The sequence below is a fragment of the Notolabrus celidotus genome, chromosome 13 (assembly GCF_009762535.1).
Source record: "Notolabrus celidotus isolate fNotCel1 chromosome 13, fNotCel1.pri, whole genome shotgun sequence".
NCBI lineage: Eukaryota > Metazoa > Chordata > Actinopteri > Labriformes > Labridae > Notolabrus > Notolabrus celidotus.
In genome coordinates, this window is record NC_048284.1 from 13,941,291 (window position 1) to 13,956,787 (window position 15,497).

Consider the following 15,497-nt stretch of genomic DNA (forward strand, 5'->3'; position numbering starts at 1 on the left):
TTTTATTTTTTTTGCCATATTTGTCTAACAGAGCAAAAAAAAAGTATTTATTTATATGTATGATTGAGAAAAAAACAAAATTCCCACCACAGAATTTTTACGAGTTAACAGCAGCTAGCGTCAGTGTTAATAAAGCGCCCACAACAACAGAAAGCTCGCCTTACGACTTTTGTTTCGAGTATTGCTATGGTAACCACATCAGACGCTTGGTTAAGCATAGGATATGTGAGACAGGGTGAAGTAGATTACTAAATGATAAAAGTTTAAAAGGGCTCTAAAACGGATACAAAAATGTCCCAAAGCCACGGTGAGTAAACTATAAGAAGCCTAACAATAGTTATGATGTCGATTATGTCAGGAGAGACTTATTGTGGTTTGATATTAACGTCTTTCTCTGTTTTGTTTCTTCACACTGAAACTAAACCCATTCTTCAGCAGGCCGTGTAGTGGATAACCTAATCGAGGATGAAGCTGAGAGAGATAGTCTTCTTGCAAAGCCAACTTGCTTCATCATAATTGGAGGACCGGTAATTTCTCTAACTGTCTCGTACACGCAAAAGCATAACATAAGAAGGGTTGCCAACTTTCTCACTATACTAAATAAGGGACAGGTGCACGGTGCCATGGTGGTGTGAGCATGATGTGTGAATTCAGTGTATGGGTCGTTGACAAATGAGCCTCAAAAAAACTTTTTTTTTTTTTTGGTTGAAATGCATATTTTTGTGTTCAAACATTACGTTTTTTTAAGTGTTTAAATTATTATTATTTTTTTACCCTTTTCTTAACTTGGACACCCAAAAAATGTCAGGTGGCACAACCAGATATTTGTCAAAATATATGTACTTACCTATCATTTATTCTAACTGAAAGTTTTAGGAAGTATCCCTTAGAGTGGTTACAGTGCTTTACACATTTGTATTTTGTGAGTATATTTTATTTACAATATACTAGGATTTTTGTATTCTATTGGCCAGGTATGAAATATAATTTTAACAGTTTTAGGTTGGTTGTACAACCTGAAATGGAAAGTGTTACCGTCCACCTATAAGTTGATAAAAGCTTTTCTATTATTATTTAAGAGACATCTACAAACCTTTTAACTCAACCATGACAATTAGTAGGGTCCTCTGAATTATTATGTTGAAGTCCATTATAACTACTTACTTTCAAAATAAAAGGTCCATGAGTACGGTGGTGCCACCCTGACATTTGAGAACATGCAAATAGCTGGACAAAAGTTCTTAAATAACTTTAGGTGCCTTTAAACTATTGATATTTATGAAATTATGTTTATTTCAAAGCTATTGTATGTAAAAGTTCAGTTCACTTGCTCGGACGGTTGCGCCACCTGACATTTTCATGGTTTGAGATACATAAAAATAAAATAAATCTCAATATTTGAATGTACTGAAATTGTATTCAAAATAAGCAGGTTTTATAGAATCAATTGATGTATGTCTTAAAAATAACAAAATATTTCAAAAAAAAAATAATGGATTCGGACACAAAAATATGCACGTCATGTCAATGACCCGCATATTCATATTCTGATTCAACTGGAAAAGCAGAAAGTGTGTATATTCCCTTTAATCCTTACTTTATCATTATGTAACCTCATATGAATGAACCTCAAAGAAACCACAATTTGGCTCTTTATATAAAAAACACGCAAAAGAAAAAGTAAATGCAAAAGAGGAGTATGACTCACCAAATGTACTTCTTCCATGGATACTTTTTGCTACCCTTGACTGAATCAAGCAGCCTTTTGTCCTTTTGCACAGCCAAAGAGAAATCCTTACATGACAAGTCACAGTTTACAGATATTTCACTCAACTCAACTCAAATCAACTCAACTTTATTGTCATTCATTCTGGATAGCTAGTATACAGCTGAACGAAATTTCGTTCCTCACATGGCATGTGCAAAGCAGTGCAAGTGCAAATCAATGACAGACAGACAATGCACTGACAACAAAGACAGAATATAAAAACAAGACGAAACAACATGAGATATGAGTTAAACTAAACTAAACTAAACTAAATATGGATAATGGAGGGAATAGATAAATAGTAAAACAGTAAGTGTGGTAGTGCAGGGTGCAAATGTTGCAATATTTGAATAAATAGAGCAGCTAAACTATTGAGTTGAAATAAATAGGCAGTAATAAAATAGTTATTAAAAACACAGAAGGCACAGTGGTGGTCATTGTCCAGTATAAAGTGGCATGTAACAGAGTCAAGATTGTCCAGTCTGAGGTGGAGGTGAATGTGAAGGGGAGCAGCGTGTTCAGGAGTCTCACAGCATGGGGGTAAAAGCTGTTGCAGAACCTTGTTGTTTTGGTAATATTTGAAGTTCATTTTTGATCAGCTCTGTGCTGCATCAGTTTCTTGAGTCTGACCATTTAATGGCCATCAGAGAGAAAATCCTCTCCACACTTTTTTGCAGGACTTCGCTAATAGTCAATATACGGGACAATTGAGGTCCCGTATGAAACAGACCAATTTAGCCCAATACACAGGATATCCCAGTTAATACAAGACAGTTGGCAACCCTAAACATAATACACTACTGTACACATGCATTGCACATTTTTGTGTGGATTTGTTAATGAAATATTACACCACCATTCCCTATAATTATATTGGCTTATTATTCAATGTTATGTTAAATCATGCACTTAATGTTACTGCTGTAAGAATGTACGTATGTCTGAAAATATTTTTGCAGGGTGTTGGCAAATCCACCTTGGCCAAAAAACTTGCAGAGTCCTGGAAGTGTATCCTAATCGATGGTAAGTACAGCACATGCATTTCTGACCTCTTCACTCTGACATAATTCAATCTCATAAGCTTCTGTTATTTTTCAGATACAGATCTGCTCAACACACACATTACCAACAAAACAGAGCAAGGCATAGAGGTAAGTATCATTTTCAGTATTGAAGGACAAAAAGATCAACCACTCACTTTTTAATTAGGTGTTTTCCACTTAAGCATATTTTACCCTTATTTCCTTACAATTTCAGCTTTTGAGAATCTTATGTGAGGGTAAAAGTATTCCAGAAGACCTGGTGCTCCAGCTGATTCTTGCCAGGCTGAACTCACCAGATGTGGAGCACTATGGTAAATCGAATTTAGCACAGAGACCTTGTGTATGCAAACCTTATTATTTACAACCTACCTATAACAATACATGTGTCGATTTGCAGGATATGTACTCAGCTGCTTGCCGTTTATGTCAGAAGAGCATCTGAGGATGTCTGAGCAGATTCAGCTCATCAAAAATCTCAAACTATCACCTGACTTCATCATCAATATAAAGGTGACCTTAAGGGTTGTGCGTGTATAACGCAGCAATACATAACATTTTTGACAAGGTTTGATTTATTTGATCCCATTTTAGTCATAAATTTAACTCTTCATCTCCCATTAGTGTCCAGATAAGGACCTGGTTGATAGGTTGTCGAGCATGAAGCAGCATCCAGAGACGGGACAGCTGTACAACAGGGATCAGTGGAAGCGTGAGGAGATCTTTACCAAGAAGACGGAGAGCAATGATGAGGAAGAAGAGGAGGAGGAGCAGGTATGGCTGTATGGTTAACAACTGTTGCTGACTTTGATGTATTAGTAATTTCCGGTGGTAGATAATTGCTGTTGTGTCATACTCATGCATTTCATTACCATTTAGATTTTTTATTTTTATTTTTATTTTTTTTCAGTTCTCATTAAGATATTATTTCCCATGATTCTTCTCATCACAACTCTTTCTGTACTTTCTGTAGAATGGGGAAGAGGAACTCCAAAAGACTGTTATTGCCCAGGTGGTATGGACACCAGAGAATTTGCCTAAAAATGCTTTTCCTCGCATCAAGATGTACAGAGACACAATGCTCAGACCACTGGAGGTAACTCACTGGGAGCTCATATTAACTGTTAAGTCCAGTTGACAGTCACCTATGACAGCTTGTAGTTGGACTGATCCTTTGAGAAAAGTCTTTAAAGCTGCTGTTGGTAGTCACAGAGTAAACATCTGTTCAGAGAGAGGGACTTCCAATGTCAACACTATCCCTCCCAACCAGATTTCCTCTTAGCACAGATCGGGCAGTCATGATAGTGTCGGACTCATAGCCAATCGGAGGACATAGTAGGGGCCGCCCCTTAACCAATCAGGACAGAGGATTGGAGATTATCTATGATTGGTTCGTTACAATGGGAACGAGGGGAATAATAACATTGCTTGATACAAAGTCATTGGAAAACACAGAGATTTCGCAATAGTCTCAAATTACTCCACTTACCCATGAGTACTCATGGGCATTATGACCATTTCTCCAAACCCAGCAGAAACAAGTTATGTTTTTTTAAACCATTCCTACCAACAGCAGCTTTAATTGCTTTTTTAATATCATTTGGAACATTTTTTTAAATAATGCAGTTGCATAATACATTACGACAACTCTGAGTGGACTTAAACAACTATTTCAAGTGCTTCAGAGTATTTGCAGATGTGTTTAAGCTTCACCTTTTTATTCTAAATATTTGATATATATTGTTAAATGCTGCTATCTTTACCTAAAATAATAAATTTAAGCTTACCTAGAAGCTGCGTTTTGGTTGTGGCATCTTTATTAAAGTAATAATAATCAAAAACAAGGTTTTTTTTTTCCTCCTATTACGGTAAAGTTAGATTAGCGCTTATGATTTAATACAGAAGCAGACAGTCTTGCGCTGAATTGATTAATAACTTTGACGTTTTTTGCTTACACTCTGAAAATTTTCATTTTTTACTGAGAAAGTCTTAAGATGAACTTGTTTGTCATTTGTTAGGAGTTTATTGTGTTTATTGTATTTCTTCAGGACTACATGAAAAGCCATAACCCCCTCTACCTGTTGGAGCTTGATGGAAACATGGCACCTGAAGAGCTGCACTCGGTAAAATCACTTGGGATAAATAATCGACAAGAAGCATCTCCAAATTACAAATGATATAAAAAACGTTGCATTTTGTTCCAAGGTTGTATTTTTGTACGTCTGATGGTATTAGTCTGTTGCTTGTTTTGTCACTAGTGTGTGGCGTCTCGTCTTGGATCCATGGCAATCAAGCGCGTCTCTGTTCCAGTTCCCCTGCACCAGAGTGATGAAGAGGAATTGCCAGAGCACATTGACACGGTCTGCTGTGAAATACCACATTTATGTTTTAAACCAGGATTTCAAAAAGCTATAAACATGCAAGAATAGATTATGCTCTTGATACGCTTCACACCAATTCCCTTAACTATACATTTTTTCCATCTCTTTTCCAGGGGGACTTGCTAAGACTAATGTCGTCCTCCAGAGTGGTGGCTCCTGGCTTTAGATGGAGAAGGAGCCGCTGGGGCCAAACCTGCCCTGTTGCTCTGAAGGAAGGCAAAGTCATTCCTGGCAGTCCCAAATTCTGTGTAGGGTGAGTGGTTATTTAAAGGCCATGAACAGCAGGAAACATACAGTGCAAAATAAAAAATATGCTAAAAAGTCAACTAACTGATAACTACTCCTGTGCAGCTTCCAGGACAAATTTTACATCCTCTCATCCCAGGAGGCATACCAGAAGTTTGTCACAAACCCTGTACGGTACCTACTCCCTCCAATGCCTAGGCCTCCTTGCAGAGTTTCCATCATTGGACCTCCACAGGCAGGAAAGAGCACTTTGTGTAAACTTCTGGCTCAGCACTTTAATGCACTGGTGCTTGATTTGGAGGAACTGGTACAGCCGGTTCTGGAAAAGGCTGAGCAGGAAAGGCTTGGGAAAATCAAGGAGGAGACAACAAAGGTTGCTTTGGAGAAAATCAAGATGAAGATGCAGCAGGATGGACAAGATTCTGGTAAGTTGAGCTCTGTGGATGATGATTTTGTTCAGATCAATAACTATTCCTCCAGGAAATGTGTTATGTATAATATAGTAGTGTTGAGGATTTCTGCCTTTCATAGTGACAGAGGATCATCCAGAGGTCAAAGCCATGGTGCTTTCTGCTCTAGAAGAAGCCAAACAAATGAGCACAATACCCACTAGCCTGTATGCTAATGTACTGGAGAATCGTATAAAAGAGGTATTTGCAAACACTGTACATTCAAAACTACAACAACTATTCCAATACATCATCTAAAGTTAATCGAAGCCTTTACTTGAGCTCTGTGGTGATGTTACAGATTGAGGAGGCTGACACTAATGAAGACGTCAGGACTGGCTGGGTGCTGGACAACTTTCCTCAGAACTATTCCCAAATGAACGGACTGCAGAATGCCAAACTCCTGCCTGACACCTTCTTCTGCCTCAGTGACAGCGATGGAAATCAAAGTATGAGACATTTTGTAAAAACATCACTAACAAGTTGTTTGTAGGGAATCCTGTAAATGTTCATATAATCAATGCATTTGAATGTGTTGATCAGTTCTGAGGAGATTATATGAGAAGAATAAGGACAGCGTTGATGAAGCAGTATTGAAGAGGTTGCAGGACACACAAACTGGGAAGGAGAAAAAAGCCATGTGAGTGATTTTGCGTTTTTTTTTAAGTTTGTGGGGTTTCATTTTTGAAAATTATTTTGGTATACTTTGTTTTTTTGTGTGTATTTTTAATCTCTTTTAGAAACCAGAAGGAGCAGGAATCAGATGCCGAAGCAAATCTTGAGACAGTTGTTGAAGAGAGGGAAGGTATAGTCAGCCTTTCTAATCAAACAGGCTGTTTTTACAGTGACTTACAGATCCTGGAGGTTTGACCATCATTATTTTTAAAGCATACACTTATTTCCTTTGTAGAAAATCCTGTACCATCTGAAAGTACAAGTCCTGCGCTTCCAGACGTGAATGAAAATGAAGGTGAGACTTTTTCTTGCATATGCTTGTTTCCCAGCTAAAACTCAATTTTAGCTTTCAAGAGATACTATGGATAAACAGGCATTTTCCGTTCATCATCCAGTAGTGTGCCATTAGCTTTGTGGAGTTACATCTTGCACCTGTTCAAATACATCAGAAGTTCAATATGAAAATGTTGTATAAAACCACATCTGAGTATTCAAACTCTGGCAACAACTTTAAAAACCAGAAATTGAAAGTTTCTTCTCTGTGTTGCTCAAGCTGTGACACTACCTGACCATTGGGAGTCGGGTTATCCAGACGGCCCGGAAATGAATGAGTACAAACTCCAGCTGAAACAGTTTGTGACCACATGGGAGCAAATGAAGTCCACTTTGACCATGGCACACTCAGTGCTGGAGATTGAGAAGAAAAGCCCAGAGGATCTGCTTCAAGAGATGGTCCTACAGATGGAGAGTGAGTCTAAAATTCGCAAATCTTTTATTTTTTTTAATGAACAGTCAGGATGCATCTTTTGAAATGTGTCATCTTATAGTAAAGGTACTGAGTGTGGCATTGGTCCCTGCACCTTTGTACACGTTGAATTGTGTTGCAGCTGCGGGGTATGCTGCAGGAGGCACACAACTTCCTTTGACTGCTATGTTGCAGAAGCATGCAGGATATGCTGCAATCATGCATTATAGTAATGTACATGAACTTTAGACCACACTGTGTAAACTTCATGCAATTTCCATAATGTTATTTTGGAGGCTTATCAGCCCTTAACAGGAGGGGGCACTCTGAATACGACCAAATCCTAACATGTTGATCTGCTTATCGATCTATCATATTACATGTTGAGTATGGAGAAAACAACTGTGTTTTTCCAGTAGATGGCGCTGTATTGCTTCTAATAGGCATTCTTTCAAATTCCATCAAATTTTTGTAGGTCTTGAGTTGATGAATGTGCATACCAAATGTCACACATGTACTAAAGTGCAGTTTTGTCAAACTCATGTGTGAAATCCCTAAAACATCAATGTTTTCAGCCTGATGCTTGTGCCAAGTTTGGTGAGTTTTGGGGCTTATCAAAGCATACAAACATGTTATCCATTTGGACGGAGAATCATTCCTATGTATTCAATTAGGATCCTCACACCACACTTGGTGCTCAGGCCCTTACTATTGCAACAAAATGATTTTATTATATTAGCCCTAAGATACAGTTTATCTACACTTTAAATTACTTCTGATATAATGAGTTTCCACGTAAAGTACAAAAAAAAAAACCTGATTGCATGTATTTCCTGCTTGCTCTCCAGAAGCCTTTCAGTATGAGTCTTGGGAGCTGTCAGGGCTGGATCTCGATGAAGAGGCAGAGGATCTGGATGCCTTAGCAGAGCTTGGAAGAACCGAGGAAGGCAGCAGTGAAAACTTTGCAGCAGAGGAGGAAGATGAAGTCAGTAAAACAAAAAGTCTTCTAACACTTCTTTTTGCTCAACTAAATAGCAAGTTTATGATCCTATATATGATTTGAAATTAGGAGATTTGGTTTAACTACCTTGTTAGCTTATAAAATAGCAACATTTGACAGTATCTCTTCCCCCGTTTCAATGCAGGGGCTCACATCAGCCAAGAGATTGTTGGGTGACACGCAGCATTACTGCCCTGTGGCCCTGAAAAACCATAATGTATTGTGGCCCTGCAAGGATGAAACTGCAGCCAAGTACCGAGACAAAATCTTCTACTTCTCTGACCTAGAAGCAATGGACTCCTTCCTTCAAAACCCTGCAGAATTTGTTGCACGGACTGAGCCCCTCAAGGTACAAGCAGATATGAAAAGAGGAAGAGAAAGTCACTGTAAGGAGCATTAAAATCCCTAACCAGTCTCTTTTGTTCCTCTAAAACAAGCCCCCTGCACTGAGGATACTTTTGCTCGGCATCCGAGGGTCAGGCAAGACCACTCAGGGTGACTGGCTGGCCAAGCAGCTTGGTATCTTCCATATTCAGTTCAGGGAGCAACTCCAAATGCTCATCATGGCCAAGACAAAGAAAAGAATACCTTACTCTGATGAGGGGGAGTCTTCAGACCAGTCTGCTGAGGATTTGGAGGCTCTGATAAAGGAGGCCAGGGGGGAGGATGAGGAGACAGAGATGGAGGACATCTCTGCCAGCACAAATAACATGGAGGTGAGCTCAGATAAACTTTCTCTTTAGCACGATTTCAAAGATTGTGGCACCTTAAATTGAGGTGAATCTTCATATTTTGTTGTATGATTGAGCTTTTGTTTGTTCAAAGCAGGAAGAAGCCCTGACTGATGAGGAAGAGGCCATCAAAGCTTACCTGTCTGATGGAGAACCTCTGCCTCCAGAGATCCTGGATAATGTTATTAAGCCATTCTGGAAACAGGAGCCGTACATGTAATTGAACACACTCAAAAATGCAATCCCTCTTTCTGTCCTTCTTTGAGAAAACGATTGTCAGTTTGTGTGGTGTGCTTGATTTGCTTTCTTGCTGACACTTAGATGAGTAGATTGATGCAACACAAGAACATAAGCATGTTGCCAAAGTTAGTTGTTCCTTTCATTACTGATTATAAACAGAATATCTCTCAATCTTTCATGCTCCTTGTCTTCCTCTCGAAGATCTTTAAAGCCCATGCTAACTTAAAGATGCTTATACTGTATTTTGAAACATATTTAAGCCTTGTTGTAGTGTGTTTCTTCATGCACTTTGGCTCATGAATGATACCACAAGCTGTCTCTGAACCCTGAAACACTCCATGTAGGTCTACAGGTTTTATTTTGGAGGGCTTCCCTCACATTCCTGAGGATGTGCAGTATATGCTGCAGCAGCATCTTTTGCCTGACGTTATGGTAACCCTGGCACTCGATGTCTCAGACGTCCAAAAGCGTCTGCTGCCGATGTACCTGGAAAAATGGCGTGAGTGTCGCAGTCGGCATGAAGCACAGCTGAACATCCTTCGTGAGCTCCGTGCAAAGAGTCGAGTGAGTGTAAATGTGTTGGGATGTTTTTTAATTGTAAATTTTAACTACAGACTGCGAGTGTGTAAAAAGATGATTTTTCTGTGTGGTGCAGGAGGAAAAGATCGCTCACAGGAGAGCTGAGCTCATGGCAGAGGAAAAAACAAAGGTAAGAAAGCTTGTCATGTGTCTGTTAGGGTCTTTCCAACACTGCTTAACCCAACCTTTTATGAACTCACCAGTCCAGACATCAAAGCAATGAGGAAGACGGTGAGGAGGATGAAGCTGTGAACAACATGGAGGATGAGATAGAGGCCACACTGGAGGAGGAGTTTCCTCCAGAAGAGGATAACGAAAGCATGAAGAATATGGAGACTGAGGAAGCGGCATCTGAGGAGCTGGAGATGAAAATAGAAGAGCGGTTTGTGATGGATGAAAATGGCCTTATAACTGTGACGGTACAAAGATACAAAACACAATGAAGGCAGTTACTTGGATAGTCATGCATATTCAGTTCTGTTATTCTATTTTTATTTTCAAACTTCATGATAGGAGAATTACACGAGCTACATATACAACTTCAGATTTACTCTATTATTATGCAAACATTGCACTCTACCTATGCTCACATGTTCTTGCATGTTTCTATCATCAGGAACTCCTGAGTGAGCATAACATTCCAAGAGTGTCTGTAGGAGCATCTCGCAAAATCCGTATTGTGCAGAATCAACTGCTCCAGAAAATCCAGCCTCTGCTGACCAACAGGGAGTCACTCTTCAAACAATGTCAACCCATCTCACACAGCCTTGCAGAAAAGCTGCTGCTGTCCTCCTACAAGCTCCACAGCTCATTCGGCCTTGGGGACCCTGTCTCGGTAGGAATGATTGATTTGATCACTGTTTCGTATGTCACCTATTGAGACTTTTAAATTCTCAGTGCAAAATCTCTTTTAACATATTGTTTAACCCACACATCTGCCCTCTCTCTAGCAATTTAAAGAGCCAGATTTGATCCAGCCTCTGCAGTGGCCGCTTAATGCGACACATCCACTAATTTTCCATCAGTTTATCTACTTCTTTGCGACCAAGGAAAACCGCAATACATTCATGCAGAATCCTTTGAAATACCTCAAGCAGCCAAAGTCCCTCCCATCTCTTCCTCTCAAAATAGCTGTTCTTGGACCACCAAAATCTGGGAAAACCACTGGTAATACTCAGATATTGCTTCCACTTTTTCTCAAAGGCTCTCTCTGCTTTCATTCATTGTCTTTTTTTCCCTTCTCTCCAGTGGCACTGATGTTTAGTAAGAAATATGGCTTGGCCCGGCTGTCCATTGGTAGTGTGGTGCGGATGGTTCTAAGCACGCAGGAGTACACTGATCTGGCTGTCCAGATCAAAAAAAATCTATCTCAGGGACTTGTTGTGCCTGATGAACTTGCCATTCAGTGTCTAGAGGTGGCACTCATGAGCTCAGTCTGCAGCACCAGAGGGTAAGCGGACAGGGACTTTATTTTTACAGTAATTTTACAGGGTTTTTTTCGACTGCATAAACACTAAAATCAAAAGTATTACACAATTATCAAAATCTTACACTCAAGGAGCAAAACATCAGCCCAGATTTGCACCACTATAAGCACAATATCAGCCTCACACTTGTGTTAGACACAGAAGTATATCATGATGTCACTTCCTTGCAATTCCAAAGCACTGACTATCAGAATACCACTACTATGAGCCAGTTGGTTAAACACAGCCATCAGGTGCGCAAACACATGATTGCTTAATTGTGGACACACCAATCAGGTTTAAGCAATATAAAAATGCAGCAGGTGAGTTCACCTGTCTTCAGCTGGATCCAGTATTTCATGTTTGTCTGATATTTGCTACGCTTACAGTGTTATGCACACTGCTGTAGTAGCATGAAAACTGGGACCTGTTTTGTTGCGATTCTCCATGTTGACATGTTGACTGATTTGGGTATATAGAGAGACATAAATTATATTTCAGTCTGCAGCATTGGTTGTGTAGTGTTTGGTGAATTTGTTGTATATTTGCACTTTCTCTGTGTACTTCACTTACAGTACTCTTATCACTGAGAAGTAGAATTGCTAAAAGTGTTTTAGGCAAGCAACAGAAGTGTGTAACTGGTTCAAACAGAATTCAGTCATAAGAAATGTGTGTGTTTCATATGGTAACAAAATATGGTTTGGATAAATTAATGTATAGTTTTTACAAGAGTGTTTCATTTTGCAAATGATCTGAGGTGTTCTGCTACTCGTGTGTGTGGTTGTGTGAATTGTGTGTAGTGTTTTGACAAAATGGGCCCTGTTTTCAAAATTGTGTTAAGCAATCGAAAAAAACTGTGTGTTTGTCTGATATTTGCTGAGCTTTCAGTGTTACACACACTACTGTAGTAGCATGAAAACTGGAACATGTTTTGTTGTGATTCTCCATGTTGACATGTTGACTGATTTGGGTATATAGAGAGAAATAAATAATATTTTCATCAGTATGCAGCATTGGTCTTGGATCCGAGGTGTTCTGCTACTTGTGTGTGTGGTTCTGTGAATTGTGTGTAGTGTTTTGACAAATTGGCCGATTTAATTTAAGCAATTGAAAAAAAACTGTAAACACGATTTTGAAAACAGGGCCCATTTTGTCACCTCAGATTCTTTGCAGAATGAAACACTCTTGCAAAGAATTTACACTAATTTATAAAAAACATATTTTGTTACCATATGAAACACACACATTTCATATGACTTGATTCTGTTTGAACCAGTAACACTGCTGTTGCTAACCTAAAACACTTAGCAATTATATTCTCAGTGATAAGACTACTGTAAATGAAGTACACAGAGAAAGTGCAAATATACAATAAATTCACCAAACACTACACAAGACCAATGCTGCAGACGAAAATATCATTTATTTCTCTCTATATGCTTATTGAGTGTAGCGTTTTGATAATTGTGTAATACTTTTGATTTTAGTGTTTATGCAGTCCAAAAAACTGTAACTGTGAAGACTTAGAATAACTGCCAGAATGGCTGTACTTTTTTGTCTCAAACAAAGATTACATGCTACTTGTTTGTTCTGCAGGTATGTGTTAGATGACTTTCCAAAGACTCTAAAGCAGGCAGAGCTGATGAGGTCCAAGAACATCATTCCCATGATAGTAGTTGAGCTTGAGCTGGACACAGTACTAAAAAGAGGCCTGCTGGACAAGATGAAGGCCAACAAGTCAGGGAACACACATCAAAAGCAGCTATGAATACAAGCACATTTTTCCATGATTTAACAAGCTGTTTGTGAAAAGCTTCAAACGTAATCTATTAAGTTGAATCCTCTCTTTTCCCGTTGCAGGCCTCATCTGATGCACGACAGCTCTGAGATTCTCAGCATTCGGAACTCCTGTTACAAGCAGGAAATGGAGCATGTGAGGCAACACTTCCAGAAACAGTATCAAAATTTGATCCGGCTGGATGGTGAAAAGAGCCAATGGTGGATCTGGAACAGCATTTTGAAGGAGATCAGCATCAGCATGAAATGCTTCCATAACTTCCTAGAGCGGGTGCAAAGCGGTAAGTCCCGAAGGCTTGCACATTCAGCACACAATAATATAACACTGAGTAAAGTATTCAGTGAAACTTCAGTGGCAGAGGATGCATTTAATCTTTACAATGCATTACAGGATTAAAGCAAAGACATGCTTACATGCATGCATACATGTTTTAGATGGCATGTATGAGTTCATGCTCCCCATATCTTTTACTCTAACAGGCCAAGCAGCCTGCATCAACAGACTTTGCATCACACCGCAGGAGCTGCAGAACCGACTTGGAGAGTTCAGCCAGTACTGCACAGTCTGCCTGGCACTACATTATCACCTGGTGGACTGCTCAGAAACTACAGCCTTAACTTATGCAGCTCAGTACAGGAAACACTATTACAAGATGTGTGGTGAACAACATCTACAGGTCTGTATTTTTAAAAGAGACTTGAACACAGTGGGTCAAATGCATACGTGAGAATGGAAGGGTGCCCAAGTTAGTTTTCGCTGGTTTTGTAAGATAAGTTACATTATGTGCTCTCTCCATAGCTGTTCCTTGCCAGTCCACATCAGTTTGTGGTCCCTGGCTGCCCACACACCCTCCCACAGCCCCACCTGCTTCCACGGAAGCTGACAGAGACTCTGGTGAAGGAGAAGTTCCCACAGCAAGTTGAGATGAAGGGCTTCTGCCCGGTCACTTATCTGAATGGAAGGCAAAGGTACAAGTTCATTTTTGTAGAATTTCAAATCTAAATGAAGAATACATAAATAATCATGTCTTATTGATACATTTACAAAGACAAAAGGAGTCAGTGGTAAGAGATTACTCTGAGAAAAGGTCAACATTGTCTGTCCTTAACCTGAAGAATTACACGCTATCAGCAGGAATAAAGACAAACCAGTTAAATCTGTATTTGTTTTTCTGCAGGTATGAAGCGCTGGTTCGGGGTAAGATGGAATATGCGGTGGAATACAGAGAACGGATCTACATTTTTGAAACAAAGCAGAAACAGGACCAGTTTTTGAGGTGTAAAGCGATTTCTTTCTGTATTTCAGAAATGTGTTGTCTTTAGTTTTTCCCCATAATGTTGAATTAGCTGTGCATATCAAGTGTTTGAAATTACTACTCTTGTATTTAATAAAGACCATGAAGCATTGCTTAGCCATGATATGTATTAGACTAACATGTGAAGGTTGGTGTTGTTGTCCAGAACTCCTGAAACCTACTGGGACCAGAAGCTGCCCAGTAAAGTTCCTCCTCTTTGTGAGCCTGTGCCCCTCACCTCCCTTCCCACATTGGGCTACTTGGAACAGGTCAGACACAAAATACCATAATCATCACTAATAATATGTGCAGATATTTCATAATGGGATCTGTTGGAATTTAGGGTTCTGTATGTGTAGGTCTGTGAGGTCTGTGTGGCTTTTGTGCTTTAAGGGTGTAGCGGTTGCAGTTGTCAAGGCCATGACAGCTGCTGGGTGCCTCAAACCAAAGTATCCTTTCCTCAGTATACAAAGATCAACCCTTCAATATATGGCCTTCTACTTGAAAGGTAGGACAAATCTCATTGTTGTAAACCTTGATGAGGATGAGAATGTTAAGTGTTACTTTATTTACATATACATACTTTAAGTTGGTATATTTCTGTCCTAGTGAAATCTCATATTGTTACAGCTTTCAACCACAAGAGCACAGACTACTCCCGCAAGAAGTACAAGAAGAAACTGGCTTTGTTTGAAGAGAACTGTGAGCTCATCCCCTACCTGAGCTCAACAATGAGAGGAAACTACAGGCCCCCCAGTGAACGTCCCATCGACTTTGAGTTCAAACTCAGTCGGTTCCTGGCCTTGGGAGACTTGCCAGGTGCCAACTGTGTGCTGTAGCTGTTTTGAAACTTGACCATTGGTATTTTGAGTGAAGGAAAAAGTAACCCTTTGTAAGAGTTTATTTAATCAAGAGTTGCATGTGCTCTAATAAAGGATGTTTATTCTTGGGTTGTTATTTTAATTTTGTTTCTAATCCCATATATTTATACATGGTGAATGTTGAATGTTCCTTTCTTTTATCATATTATATAAGATTTTTCTTGAATGGTGAACAAGCTAGAATGCGCCTGGAAAAGCTCAAAA

General features: G+C 39.4%; 1 protein-coding gene across 4 annotated transcripts; it reads left to right on the forward strand.

Annotated features, from left to right (window-relative positions):
• Positions 1–172: 172 nt before the first annotated feature.
• Positions 173–15,362, forward strand: ak9 (adenylate kinase 9). Of its 4 annotated transcripts, none has more exons than XM_034699412.1 (36): positions 173–307; positions 436–527; positions 2,728–2,791; positions 2,867–2,919; positions 3,026–3,122; positions 3,209–3,321; positions 3,433–3,582; positions 3,782–3,904; positions 4,857–4,931; positions 5,067–5,168; positions 5,303–5,442; positions 5,541–5,860; positions 5,967–6,085; positions 6,186–6,333; positions 6,428–6,524; positions 6,625–6,689; positions 6,795–6,854; positions 7,113–7,307; positions 8,153–8,289; positions 8,450–8,653; positions 8,742–9,020; positions 9,130–9,251; positions 9,620–9,839; positions 9,931–9,984; positions 10,058–10,273; positions 10,471–10,689; positions 10,805–11,021; positions 11,103–11,304; positions 12,917–13,057; positions 13,181–13,398; positions 13,598–13,794; positions 13,917–14,086; positions 14,296–14,394; positions 14,579–14,681; positions 14,806–14,920; positions 15,043–15,361. In XM_034699412.1, exons 1-36 carry the CDS (start codon positions 292–294, stop codon positions 15,249–15,251), a joined length of 5,151 nt encoding a protein of 1,716 aa, XP_034555303.1. In that variant the 5' UTR covers positions 173–291; the 3' UTR covers positions 15,252–15,361. The 4 variants fall into 4 exon arrangements, with proteins under 4 accessions (XP_034555303.1, XP_034555305.1, XP_034555304.1 ...); XM_034699414.1 differs by having other exon boundaries at positions 9,133–9,251; XM_034699413.1 differs by having other exon boundaries at positions 174–307; positions 439–527.
• Positions 15,363–15,497: the final 135 nt, after the last annotated feature.